The sequence below is a fragment of the Ailuropoda melanoleuca genome, chromosome 13 (assembly GCF_002007445.2).
Source record: "Ailuropoda melanoleuca isolate Jingjing chromosome 13, ASM200744v2, whole genome shotgun sequence".
Taxonomy (NCBI): Eukaryota; Metazoa; Chordata; class Mammalia; order Carnivora; family Ursidae; genus Ailuropoda; species Ailuropoda melanoleuca.
The window spans coordinates 49901302-49915594 of NC_048230.1; the positions used below are offsets into that span (position 1 = coordinate 49901302).

Genomic DNA, 14293 nt, shown 5'->3' on the forward strand with positions numbered 1-14293 from the left:
TTTTTTTTTTTTTTTTTTTTTTTTTTTTTTTTTTTTTTTTTTTTTTGCCCCCGGCCCCTGGCCCGAGCGGCGTCGGCCCAGGAGGCCGGGAGCCCGGCTCTCAACTTGACCCCAGACGCCTCCCCAGAAACCTTCGTCATGCGGGTGCTGCTGGAGGAGACCAGGGAGATGTTCCAAGTGACAAAATGCCGCAGCGACATGACGGTGCGGGAACTCAAGGAGGAGCTGGACCTCACAGTCGGCATCCCCTTGGACCTGCAACGGCTCCAGTACCTGGACCAAGGTGGCCCCTGCCCACCCCTTCCCTCGCCACGTGTAACGCCTCCACCGGGGCGCCCTGTCCCCGAGGGGACGCCTGCCCATGTGAGCCCCCCCCCAGGTGTCAGAACAAACCCCACCCCAACCCCTGGAAACCCCAGATGGAAAAGCCAGCCCTGGCCACGCAAGGACTTCCCAATGCCGACAAACCGGGTTCACATTAGACCTCAAATCTCAGGGCAGACCCTGTCCACAGCAAGACCCTAATCCACAAACAAGTCCCGCCTGTGACAGGACTCTGGTCCCAAAGCAAGCTGCCTAGTCAGACCTGCCAACCCCGAGCAGATCCTGTCCATATCCCCATGACCCCAGATCTCAGCAAAGATACTGCTCCCTTAGCAAGACCTCCCAGACCCTTAGGCCACCCACGTCTTTATCAGGGACCCAAATCCCAGAGCCAAGACAAGAAGCCTGAAACAAAGCCTGTCCTCAGTGGGACCCTACAATCTAAGGCAAACCTTCCCATGGCAGGACCCCAAACTCAAAGCAAACTTCCCAATCCCCATGGGACTCCTAACCCTCTCAGTCCTCCAGCCAGCCATGCCCACACAAGGATGCCAAAGCTTGAAGCAAACTGTGCCCAAGACTGAACCCCAAATCTCCAGGGTAACGACGACTACCTCAGACCCCCAGATCCTCTGGCAACTGTGTCTACACGGGGCTGCTAAAGCTCAGAACAAACTGTTCCCACTTCCGGACCCCCAAACCCGGAGCAAACCTACCTAGGACTAAACCCCAAATCTTCAGGGTAACTATGACCCCAGAACCCCAGATCCTCCGGGAACTATGTCCATGAAAGGACACTGAAGCCTGAAACAAATGCTCACCTCAGGACCCCCAAACCCAGAACATACCTGCCCAAGACAGCCCCAAATCTCCAGGATAACCATGACTACCTCAGAACCCTGACTCCTCTGGCTGCCGTGTCCGTACAAGGGTGCTGAGGCTCAGAACAAATTCTGCCCACTTCAGGACCCCCAAACCAAGAACAAACTTGGCCAAGACTGAATCCCAGATGTGCAGGCTAACTATGCGACCCTCAGAACCCTGAATCCTCCGGCAACCACGTCCACCGAAGGACGCTAACACCTGAAATAAACTGCCCACCCCAGGATCCCATATTTCTATGCAAACCACGCCCATGTTTGAACCCAAATAAATTCCCCGAGCTGCCCCTGCTTGCAACGGAAACCTGAATCCCAACACGGATTCTACCCAGATCATGACCCTGAGTCCCAGAGCAGATGAGCCCGGTTCTGAGCCCCCAGTCTCTAACTAGCTGCTTGTGCACCCAAACCCCAATCCATCGGCCGTCTCTGTCTGTATGAGGATGCCAGAACCCAAAATGAACTTTTCCCACATCTGAAAGCCAGTTCCCGAGCTCACCATGACCACATCAGAACACCAATCCCAAGCAAAATAACCTCATACGGTCTCCAAAGCATGAGACATAATCTGCCCCAAACTCATGCAGAACATACCCATATCTGAACCCCAAATCTCATGGAAACTATGTTTAAGCCAAACATATCCATGTAAGGAAGCCAGAGGTCAAAGCAAGTCTTGCCTATGTGAGGACCCCCAAACTTCAAGCAAGCTCTGCTTGTATTTGCACCCCAAATCCCTCAGCCAACCTTATCCACACCAGAACCCCAAGCTCTAGACCTAACTTTGCCCATCTCAGGACCCCAAATCTTGGAGCAGAACCTGTCGCCACCGAGACCCCCTATTCCCAAGGGCTGACCTAAAGGATTGTTTACCCTTGGTAGCTACAGTACCCAGCTACAGTACCCAGAGCTACATTAGAACCCCAAATCCCAAAACAAGTCCTGCCCATGCAAGGACTCTACGCCCCAGAATAGACCCTTCCCATACCAGAACCCCCAAACAGAAAGCAAACCTTGCCTTCATCAGAACCCCACATCCAGAGCAAACTCTGCTCTCGTCAGTACCCCAAATCTCAAAGCAAGCCCTACCCACGTTTGAACCCCCAATACTGGCACTAACCCAGTCTGTATCAGAACCCCGAATCTCAAGCTGTGTCCTTGTCCACGTCAGGAGCTCAAAACTAACCCAGTTGGAATCAGAACCCAGCACCCAAAGCTCACTGTGGCGAAATCAGAATCCCAGGGCCCCCTATCCGGACAGATCCCATATGGGTGGCACCCAGGGGAGGGCAAGGGCTCTAGAGTCCCATCTCTTCAACCGTCCATCTCCTTCCCTCAGCCTGAGGGCCTGGCTGCCCCTGTCCCAATCCCTACGATATTTAGGATATGAGAATAGGATCAAAGCCGCTGGGCTCCATCATCTCCCCACCTGGCTGAAATCAACGCAAAAATACTTTAAGAAAACGGAGGCATAACACATTCTGTAGGCTGCTGCACAGACGACGCGAACAGCAGTACTGCAGACACTGCAGCCGTACTGCAGGGCCGGGCCGCGGTGGGGACAGGCAGAGATCCGCGAGCAGCCTGTCTCCACAACTGCCATGCCCCCAGACACTGCCCTTCCGGGGCTCTGTTTCCTAAACTGAAACGCAGAGCCTTCGGGCTCTAGAATTCTCAGTGCCATGTCCCCTCTAGACGGGGATGACTCGGGAAACTCAAAATGTACACCAAAGGCCAGAACACCGTCCTTTGCTCTCTTTGACGTGGGTGAAGCACCTTCTGGGACGTCCTTAGTTTGCTATATGAGTGTTGGGAGGATGCTCTGGGGGCATTTCTGAGGCTTTATGTGGAAAGAAGTATAGATCTCAAATGCAATGTGTACGTAACACGTCCACAATGAGGTGAGCTGCTGAAGGGCAGAGTATTCCAAAACAAGTAATGAGAAAATTATGTACCCTGAACTACACATGACTGGCACCCCTTCTGTTCATTTATTTTCCCTGATGAGCTCTGCTGAGCCATAAATTCAAGAGAGCTACGAGGCAACGGAAGACACCTGGTGACTTGTACTGATGTCACAATCCTATCACTCAGCAAGCACTTAGCAACTGAGAGAAGCTTGACCTCTCCTGAGGTTGCAACCCTTCTTGTTGACAGCAAACCAAAAAGAAAGAAAGAAGGTACGACTACGTTGAGAAAAGAAAATCTGGGTTCCTGCTTGTAAATAACCCGCGGATGCCCCTTCACCCACGTAAAGTTTGCCAGGGAGGATCACATGAGATAATGTGTGCATGAAAACCTTGAGAGACACAAATCTAAAAGGGGTGAGCAAATTCATGGACGAGGGGCGACCTTCCACGTCTGTTGTCGACTGTAATAATTTATTTAGCTGGTGATAATTAGTATTTGTCTAAGCCAAAGGCAGTTGCTGCCTGCTTGTAAAGAGAATGTGCTCTGATTTCTCGAAGAGCTGTTCAGCATGTGTGAATTGCACTCTTGTCTTTCTTAGGGAAACACAGCTTTACTCAATTTTTTTTCAAAGTTGTTAGGAAGTCAAGTTGTCTTACTGAAGACTAATTACTGATTATCCTTGTGTTAGAACCACAAATAAGACCCTAATTAACAAATTTGCTAATCGCTATTCCCTGTTTACACCCACCGAAGTTTCTCGTAACCACCAAAGGGGGCCGACGGAGCCTAGAGCGACCCATGCGTGGCACTGGAGGGAAGGCAGCTCTGGTTGGAGCCCTGGTTTTGCTATTTCCTAGCGACGGGAGCCTCGGTTTGCTCACCAGCAGACGGAGATGACAGACCTGGCTCGTCATGAGGATTGAAGAGTGTAGGTGCTTGGGACAGCCACTTAGGAATCCCTCCATCGTGAATCCCAAGAGCTCATGGATTCCACTCGGAATAAGTGATAACCCGACTTTGCAGAGTCGAGACTTTACACTCACAGCAACATTTGTAGAGAAAAGCAATTATGATGTTATTCCTAAGCAAGATTACACGTGGCTATGTAAGGAAACGTGCGTGTCTTTAACAAGGTAAACTAAAGACACCTTCGCTTAAAATGTTCTAGAGTCCTCTTCTGTATTCTGTTGTTACAGTGGTCTTTCCCAAACGGTCTGAGCTTGTGAAGTGTGAGTAGATCCATTCACCCCATTGTCTCATACGAGCGGAGGATTGTTCTGGGTGTGACCCAAAGGAGTTCTAACGTCCCGAGTCCAAATCATGGTGAATGGCAACGTTACAATTCTTACATGACCATAAATGCTTAACTGGGGCCCTTTTGTCCCCCAGGGGCCATTTGGCAACTTCTGGAGACCTTTTGGATGGTCCCAACTAGGTGAGAGTGCCATCGGCATCGGGCGGGTAGAGGCAAGGGGCGCTGTTAACGCCCTGCAGTGGCCAGGGCGCCCCCCGCCCCCCGCAGAGAAGGATCTGGTCTAAAATGTCGATAGTGCCAAGCTTGAAAAAAACGATGCCGTCGAGCATCGTTTGAAAGACACAACAAAGTTCAGCCATTGTTACATCTTTCACCAACTGTTGACAACACTAACCAGACGCTAGTATTTTAGCTTCACGTATGACGTACATAGGTCCATTGTGCTGCGTCTGTCATGTAACGGACAGTAACTTGGAGCAGTCCTATTTATAGAGTTTCCCTCATAAAATAACCTTACTGACGCATGTTTTTTTTTTTTGCCATAGAACTAGTTATAATTACAGAATTTTAGAAATTGTTGCCTTTTGCGGGGGGGTTGGCTTTTCTTTGAGCTGAGCCAAATTAATTTTCTAAAAAGCACTCACGACCACACGCAGACTCGTGAGGAGTCGTCAAATGAGATTAGTGGTCAAGATTTTCAAATGATCTTTGTGATACCCAAGGTCAGATCATCTCTGAAGATAACAAGTGTAATAGTTTATCTTTAATACCCATTTTTTTAAAGAAAAAATTATTCCCTATAGGAGTTTTGATGGATGATACCACGCTGAAGTTCCATGATGTTGTTCCTGGTGGAATTATTTCATTATGTATCTGGCATTATGATGGATGGACGGAACTGGTTTTGGCGGCTGTGGAAGGCGATCCCAGTAAGGTGCTTTCATGCTTCTCTAAATGGATATTATACTTCATGAAGCAACCGTAAACTGTGTCTGTGTGTGTGTGTGTGGGAGGGGAGTTCAATCTTTCATGTGAATATTGAGTAAACGTTTCAGAGTAGGAGAAAAGAGAACTAGGACTCATGTCATAATGATCAAATCCCTTATTGAGAGTTTCCACTCACTCTTGGGTTTGCTATTTCGCGGCGTCCACTTGTAACCCGCTCACCTCCCCCCACAGACACCGAAGGAGAAGCAACCAGGGAGGGTGCGTTTTCTATTCACATGTACACTCTGTAAAGTCGAAAACTGGACTTAACAGTGGGTGAAGAGCTCCGGATAACCGGGAAATTGCGCAGTCTAGAGCATCTGATGGGGCAAAATCCTAATGGGGGTCTGCCCCTCCCCCAAGGCGGAAAGGCCACACGCTACTCAATACACAGCAGGTGTCTACTCTTTGCCAGCGCCTTGTGCTTGGTTCTCAGCTGAGCTCTGGGGTGGGCAGCGGGGAGAAGGGAGGAGGAAACCAGAATGTCTGCCCAACAGAGAAGGCGGTGGGGGGTAGGGGTGCTGAGAGGGGCAAGTGTATGTTCCTTCCAGAAAGTACGTTTGGATGAAAGGCTATGAGCGTGTGAGGAGAGAGTTGACTTCCAGCCAGAAAAGGGATCAGGAAAGGCTGGTTGCAGGAGGGTTGCAGGGATCAGGTCTGGGAGAGGTGGGTGGTCTCTGGGGAGGCAGGGCATGACTGACGGGGCAACCTCCTGCCAGTGTGCGGGAGCCTTAGAAGGAGGGGTGGGGCTCATCCCAGCCCTCGCTCATCCTCTCCCAGGTCCTTCCCTGATGTCGTCCTGCTCCTGGCCTTCTGCCTCCCCTCTGCCACCAAGGACTCAGTCCTCATGGGTTTTCTGGCTTTTGCTCTGAACCTGGGGATTCCCTCCAGTCTCCCACACTCTGGGGCTCTGCCTCCCCCCCACTGCCGCCCCCACACCGGATACCCCGCATTTGGGATGGAGTTCCTCTCTGCTGGAGCCCGCAGCCTTCCTCTCGTGCTCAGGGCCTCACTTCACCACGAGATGATTATGTTATGGGGCTATTTTTCATCCGTGAGTGGAGTTCAGAGTGTTCCAAAAGTTAGCGGAGACAATGGGCCCGAAAATAGATCGGAAGGCCAGAATTCATCAAGTCTCCAGAGAAGCGCATTCCCCTCTGGGGAGGCCACTTCGTGTCGTCTGGTGTCTTCCTTAATGGCCACAACCACCTTCCTCTGGACACCCAGAAAAGCTATTTTCTCTCTTCAAAACACCAACAGGAAGAATTTCCTGCCTCCCGAGCCTGCCTGATGGTAAATGCGTATTTCCTGGACATGTATAAGGCTCGGTCAACAATGTCTTCCCCTGGGTGTATTCCAGCTTCTCAGTTAGGGTTTGCCCCCTCTGTTCCCATCATGAGCCTTAACTCGGCCTTCAAGCAAACCTCCCCTCAGGAGGGTCCAGGCACCCGCCAGCCAGGTGTAGGCGCACTTTTGAAATAACTCAGACTCACTGTGTGGAACCCCTTTGTCCCGCCAGCTCTCTTGCCTTGGTGTTGATGAGGAGTCTCTCTACCAAACTGCAAATTCGCAGCATTTGGGACACAAGCAGTGGAAGGACTGGATAGCTCAGAGAGCCTTCGTGGCCTTGTACATTACCTCTCACAGAGGCCACTCGGATGCTGTGCAGTACCTTCTAGAACATGGTAATTCTGAGATGGCTGAGTATGTTCACAAGGTGGGGTCTTCTGCGGGTAGGGAGGACAGAGTGGCTTGTCTTCCTGGGCCCTTCAGCAATGGTGTTGTGTCAACCACCAGTCACGGTCCCTGTGGGCCACTGGCTCTCTCTCTGTAGGGGTCTTAGGACATACTGAGTGAAGGCTGTTGTCCTCTTGGCCAGGTCTCCAGAAGATTCTTTCTGTTGTGGGAGACGGAACTTTCAGACACTAATTCACAGGAGTAGCCAAAAGAGCTTCCCGGCCTCTTGGGTCCAAGCAGTCATGCTGCTGGAGACGTTCCTAAACTCCCCTGTTGTTTCTGCCCCACCTGACGTTGGGGTTCTCTAACGGTCTGAGGGGTCTAGCCCCAAGCCAGCATTGCTCTCTTGGGGAGGAGGGGCGGCAGGCTGGCCAGTCTCCTTTCTCCCCGGCTTTGAATTATTTCCCTCAGGCGATCTTTGCCCTAAACCCTCTTTTCACCTCATCTCCATTCCCATCCGCCCCCCAAAGGGCAAGCTGCCTCCCCCTCTGTTGATGGAAGCCTTGGCCTGCGTTGTCTCTGAATGTGAGGGCTTGCATGAGACTCCGCCGGAGCACACTTCATCTTCCCTGGATGTAGGATATTTTTGGGAAAAGAGGCCCACTGATTGAGGTGTCGACCATTCCAGAACAATAGACAATGGCTGCAGACAGCCCAGGCCGCCAGCTTCCTCGGGAAAAGGAAGAAAATGTGACGTACTGTTTGGTCAGGGGTTTGAGGCCCAGAAGGGGGCCTCATCCGAGGGTCTCCCCTATCAACTTGCCTTCAGATCAGAACCTTTCCGGCCCGCGGCCTTGATCCCCCGCCTCTCTGCGTCGTCTTTGCCCCTCCCCCGCTGCCATGAAGCAAGGTGGAGGCATGCCCGAGGCGGAGGCCGGGGCAGGGGGACTGGCGTTTGCGTGGTGGGTAGAGGTTTTCCTGACTATTCTGTTTCTTCCTCCACTGCTTTCTGCACGCCGCCTGTTGTGGGATGAAATATGGGCTGTTCACAGACTAGCAGTCCTTTAAGCTCATAAAAAGTCATTTTCACTCTGATGGAACTGTGATGTATTTGAAAGCACCAGTTAAAACATTACAGCCAGCTTTGCAAAGTTTTCTGTCCTTTGCACACAGCCGCCGCAAAGCCTTGCCGAGGCTGAGGCTGGGCGTTATGAGAACCTATTTAAAACGTCACCTCACCGACCAGCCACAGCTCATGAACACTGGCTACAGAAATGTCAGCTGCTTGTAAGTGAATTGCCTTGTTTTCTGTGTCATGATATTTGTTACCCAGAATTTGATTCAGTTCAACAAGTCCGTATTGGACACCTGTCATTAGCTCATCCATCTGCAGGAGGCAGTGAGGAATTCAATCGAAGTGAAATCTGTCCATGAGTCAGGCCGCCCGTTGTCTGTCATTTCCCGAGTGCCTGTCTTCTCCAGGCATCGCGCTACGTGCCGGGGATGAAAACAGCAGTGATCAAAACAAGTGTGTTTTCTGCCTTTGTGGAGTTTATGAAGGGAAGTCAGCAAATTATTACAAATAATTAATTCCATGGTCAATCGTGCACAGCATGTTCTGAAGATGCAGAATGTCTACTGAGCATATACAGGGGTGGGATTCATGGGGAGGGGGCCAAGGAAGGTTTTCCTGAGGAAGTGATTGCAGGATAAAGAAGGATGGAGTTAGCCAGGGGTGGCAGGAGTGGGTGGCTGTTAGCAAAGGGAAACAGCATGTGCAAAAGGCCTGGGGCAGGACGCAGGAGCAGGGTGTATTTAAAGGCATAAAGATAGAAGCCTGGTATAATTGGAGCATGGAGGGAGGGGTGGTGGGGGGAGGGTCGTAGGGTGAGGTAGAGCACTAACGACCTCGAAAATGACCCCCAAGGGTGGTGGATGCCAGAAATGGGGTTTGAGCAGGAGCGTGCTGTGGGCAGACTGGAGGCAGGGCAGTGCTGGGTGCTGGGACAGTGCGGTGATGCCTCCTCCCTTCTACTCCGTGCTGGGGCCAGGGGCAGTTCTTCATTTTCCCAAGCATTCTTTTCAGGGCCTCACCCCTCCCGAGCTTCTCTTCCGGAATGTGATTCTGGAGGGGAGGCTCCTGGCCGGGAGGGTGAGCCTCCCTCAGCCAGCTGTCTTTTTTACAGGAGCCAACTGTTTCAGCAAAACCCCCATGGGCAGGACAGCCCTGCACGTGGCTGCAGCCATGGGCCGTCTGGACTGCATAACCCACCTGCTCAACTATGGGGCCTCCGTCAATGAGAAAGATGCCAGGGGGGAGACCCCCATGTCCATCGCCCGGCGCTTGAACCGCAGGCACAGTGAGCGGCGGATGTTCCTCTTCTACTGGCTGACGAGGTCAGGGACGACGGACCCAAGGAACTTGATCACAAACAAGGTTTTTCACAGGGTAAAGTCTAGGCTTAGCTCCAAGAAGAGCCAAGTGTGACTCCCGCGGGGAACGTTCGCTCCTCAAAGCTGACTTGAGTAACTTTGCAGAGTTCACATCCACAGTGGCCCTTGGTGAGCAGGAAGCCAAGGAAACACGGCAATTAATCTGAATCAGATACTAAATTATCTGTCCTGTTTGCAAATGACTTGGGGGGGGGTGTTGACGGAAGCAGGTGAGTTTGTGTTCATTCCGTAATCCATTACGGACCGAGCGGGCTCTGATGCCAGCCGTTAATTTTAAGCTATTTGTACGTTGTATCCAATAACGCGGCTTGGGGTGATGGGAGCCAATTACCTTCTCTCGCGTCTGGAGACCATCTAATGCATCAGCATAAGAGAAGTAATAGCAGTACGAGAACAGCACCGTTGCTTTGCAGGAACAATTGCTGGCAAATGTTGGGGGGTCATGCGCAGGGTGGGCTGGGAATTTCAGGAACCGAGGGCTACGTGCGGCCGCAGCTAGGGGTGTTCCGGAAGTTTTCCTGAGCCATCTCTGAGGGACCTGCTGCTTGAATCGGGGCTTGGAAGGTAGGGGACAAGTGAAGGAGAGAGCTTGGTTCTCCGGTCACGTCCTCTGCCGGGATGCCTTATAGTCTTGGTGAAAGCTGGTAAGTCCTAAATCTAGGGGAGACCGTGTAAAGGACGATGATGAGTTCATGGAGGAGAGAATCAGAGCTGGCACCTTCTTTCCTTTGGTCCCATCCCCCGTGGTCCAAGCACACCTCTCCCCTCCACCCCTACTCCCTCCAGAGTTTTCCTTCCCTGCTAGGACTGTGGCAACACCATCATCCTTCCTAGGCTTAGTTCCAGGCTCTGTACCTCGCGAGGGGCCCAGCCTGCCATGTGTCAGAGCTGGGAATGGGAGCCAGAGGGGAAGGTGGGCACCGGGGCCAGCTGACATGCACACCCCTGTCTGGAGAGGGTGCCATGCATCAGCTCCAGCAGAAAGTGAGCCAACGGCTGCTAGATTTATCCAGAGCCTTTTTTTTTTTTTTAAGATTTTATTTATTTATTCAACAGAGATAGAGACAGCCAGCGAGAGAGGGAACACAAGCAGGGGGAGTGGGAGAGGAAGAAGCAGGCTCACAGCGGAGGAGCCTGATGTGGGGCTCAATCCCACAACGCCGGGATCACGCCCTGAGCCGAAGGCAGACGCTTAACCGCTGTGCCACCCAGGCGCCCCTATCCAGAGCCTTTTGATAGGATACGTTCTGATTTTTAAGTGTTGACTTGACTTTTTTAATACATGGTGGCATGGTCCAGAAGGAGTAGCAGACCTGAGGCACAGCTATGCGACTGCCTCCTATTGCCAGACTACCCCAGTTCACCGAGGACACTGGTAGAAGCAACTCAAGGCTCCTGGAACGTTTGCGGCTTGGAAGCCACAGGCTGGGACGGCCGTGGGTCTTGCTGGGTGATAGGTATCGTCCACACTCCCGCCCCACAGTTATGTATGTTTCTCTAAAGCCCTATATTCTGACACGACTTCTGGGATCTGTCTGTGTGACAATGGTCTCTCGACCGTGGAACTTCTGTTTTTAAAGTCATGGAAAACAGCACCGTATCCCGGCTGCCCTTCTTTCCAACACACATCCCAATAACTGGATTCGGCTTTTAAATTAATTGGCTGCATTTCCTGCTGTCATAACAAGGAAGATCCGTGTTGATGATGTGGCTTTACACTCGGTAGACGTGGCTGTACCCAGCTCAGCAATCTGTTTGACAAATAATAGTCAGAAAAAAACATAGAGCTCAGCATCAACTGTGTCAAAACTGAGATCTTGTTTTTGGCAGACATTCTCCCAAGTCAGTAGACAGATATTAAATAACCCCGTCCATTGGGTCAATTCATTTAGCTAATGAGGTGTGTTGGCAGGGCGACTCGGACACCCTTTTAACTTAACAAGTGGCATTACTCAAAGTCATGAGTTTGCCAGCAGCTTTGCTCTCTGTCTCTGTTGTTAAAAGAGTCAACTGCCTGCCTGACACTTGTCCCCAAAACTTTGGAGGCAAGCACCGTATCTTCATATGCCATCCCCAATTCAATTAAACACTCGGCCAGGAAAGGGGCAAGTTCCAAACTCCTTGGTTGACATTTTGGTCCGTCTGTGGCAGGGTCACGCACACGCTCTTAGGGGTCCTGGGGGCTCGTTTTAGAGACACTCTTACACTACTATCCGTTATATTCCAACAAGCTTGCATCACATACTGAATAGAACATGTCCTTAGCCGAAGAAGAGTGGGTGCGCAGTTGGTCACAATCACGTTACATACCATAGATACTTCAGTAAGCATTTTTTCATTTTGTTTTTTTTGGTGGAGACAACAGAAAAAAATTTTTGTGTGTGAGGTCAATTCAAGTGTTTTTGTGGTACTCTGAAATCCTTTTAGGTCCAAGGCACTGGGGATGGTCTTCAGTGTGAATCACTGTGGTCCGTGATCACCCAGGTGGGTCTCACTGCGAGTGCAGGATGGGATGGGGGCCTCTTGGAAGGGGGGCTCTGGTTAGTCTTCTGGGTATAATACCCAGCTCTGCTCTCCCTGGGTCAGCCTGGAAAACAGCCCTTGGAAGGTGGGGGACTGCTCATTACAAGCAGATAATGACTGCTCTGCCCCCCACGTGTTCCCATTCACCTTGCCTGCTGGGGTGCTCGGCTGGGGCAAATACCCTCCCCTTGCCCTTCCCCTGAGTGAATTATAATGAGTTTCTCTTTCTAGTACACATGTTTAATTGGGAGTTGCCTGAAATCTTTTCTAGAAGGCGATGCAGTACAATCACAAAGAGGTCATATGCACTTTGGGGCCCAGAGGGCAACGTGAACATCTTGGCCAGGCCTGGCTCTGCTGACCCAGCCTCCTAACCATCCAGCCCCAGGGCCCCCTGCCGCTGCCATTGTCTCAGAGGCAGCAGGACAGAGATGCTGAATTTTCCTCTGTAGCCAGTCTGTTGGCCTCCAGCATCCTCCAGAACCTGGATGTGGGCACCTTGACTGCTCCTCTGGACCTCAGGCTACCCCCTGGGTCTCTCTCTTGCCACTGACTCTCCCTGCATCTTGGACCCTGATGCTTTCCTCACCGCAGGTCTATTCACCAACCAGAGCTTCCCAGCCTGCTGGAAAGAAGGGCATTCCCCCTGGTGGCAACTTGGGGGACTTTCTCGGTGGCCCTGAAATTGCTTTAAATGACACTGAGACACAGGCTGGGGACATTTTTCCCTGTGCGGATTGCTCTGAGTCCTGATTCCGACAAGGAGACAGTCTGTTTGGTGCCAGTATGCCTTCGATTCCTTTCCCACCCTCACTCATCTCCCCTTTAACACAGAGCAGGCTTCTGCAGGCAAGAGGATTTTGCTGGCATTGGAAAACATTGTCTTGTTCTCGGTGTATTTGTGGGCCGGGATTCTATTCTTTTCTCCACTCCTAGCTAGTGCGTGACCTTGGGGGCAAACTGTCACCTCCCAAGGGCTCAGCTTCTCTGACTGTCAGAGTCCTCATCATCTCCATTCTAACCTGCTTATGTTTTTGGAGGCGAGAGGACCGACGAGGCAGAGCGCTGGGGGCCTGAAGCCTCGCCGCTGTGGCCCTACTGTGCTGGCCGCGGGGCAGGTCAGGTTGAGAACTTTCCTTCGCCACCGGCTGGGTGGCATGGGGCCAAGCAATTGCATCTCTCAGTGTCTTGGTCTGTAACATTCAGGTAATAAAACCTGCCCCTGTCATCACTGGAGGGATTAAATGCCTGGCACAGAGCAGACACTTGAAAAATAGTGCCCATTATTATTATTATTACTAGCACCACTTAATTTGCTTAAAATGTTTACTCACCAGGAATCAATAGCTCCCGGTTTCCAGATAGCCTCATAAATTTTCAGCAAACCTTATACAATGAGAGTCTCCATCCAGAACTAATAATTCCCAAAGTGGGAGATAAATAATTTCCCAGAAACTTGCTGATTTTGGTATTAAGTACAGGGCTTCCTCAGCAACTTCCAGAAAGTCGTTCGGAATTGAAAACTGCAGGGCCAGTTGCGCAGGAGGGGGAAAAAAAAAAAGCTCTAAGATGAGAGGAAAATTCCAGGCGCTCGGCTCTGCCTCCGCAGGGCCGCCTTGACGATGCGAGCACCCAGCAGAGGGCACAGAAACCCATTAGCATTTAGAAAAACGCCGGTGTCTGTGCTCACTGGAAATGTCACAGACGCTGCGTTCAGCACCGCGTTGGAAACTCAAGAGCAGGGCTCGGCGGCGGGGGCTCGCGGACGGGCTCTTCTGTCCGAACCCCTGCAACTGTCTGCAAAATGCGCGTGTCGGCACACACGCGTGCTCCGAGGGGGGGCCTTCATAGCTCCCAGCACCTGCGGAAAGGATCTGCGGATCCCCTGCCCGGAGGTCCCCAAACCTGGGCCACGTAACGAGGCCAACCACACCCATGGTCAAATCCCATCCGTGGATCGATGCGGTGTCACCTTCTACCCTTTGGTTGGCGCGCGGGTTAGTTTGCAAGGGGAGAAAGGATAAACGCTGGTCACATCTGGCGCTGCGCTGTGCGCGTGCGCGCGAGCAGGCACCGGGGAGCTCGGAGGGTTCTGGTCCACTGCAGGTGCGCCCATGACTCTGCCCAGCGACCCCACCTTCGTGCTTCCATCCTGCAGAGACCAAACCCCAGAACAGAATGAGCCGTGCGTGCAAAGGCTCACGACAGCACTTTACGCTGGCGAGTGCCTGGACACGCTCCAGATGCCCACCAGTGAGGCCGATGGAGGCACCCCCTGCGG

General features: G+C 51.9%; 1 protein-coding gene across 1 annotated transcript in view; it reads left to right on the forward strand.

Moving 5' to 3' along the window:
• Positions 1-9523, forward strand: part of ANKRD60 (ankyrin repeat domain 60) — a 10188-nt gene extending 665 nt beyond the window's left edge. The window contains exons 2-5 of the mRNA XM_034641579.1: positions 82-283; positions 5175-5305; positions 6878-7043; positions 9222-9523. Coding sequence (XP_034497470.1) covers positions 82-283; positions 5175-5305; positions 6878-7043; positions 9222-9523 — 801 coding nt within the window. The remainder of the gene's footprint in view (positions 1-81; positions 284-5174; positions 5306-6877; positions 7044-9221) is intronic.
• Positions 9524-14293: the final 4770 nt, after the last annotated feature.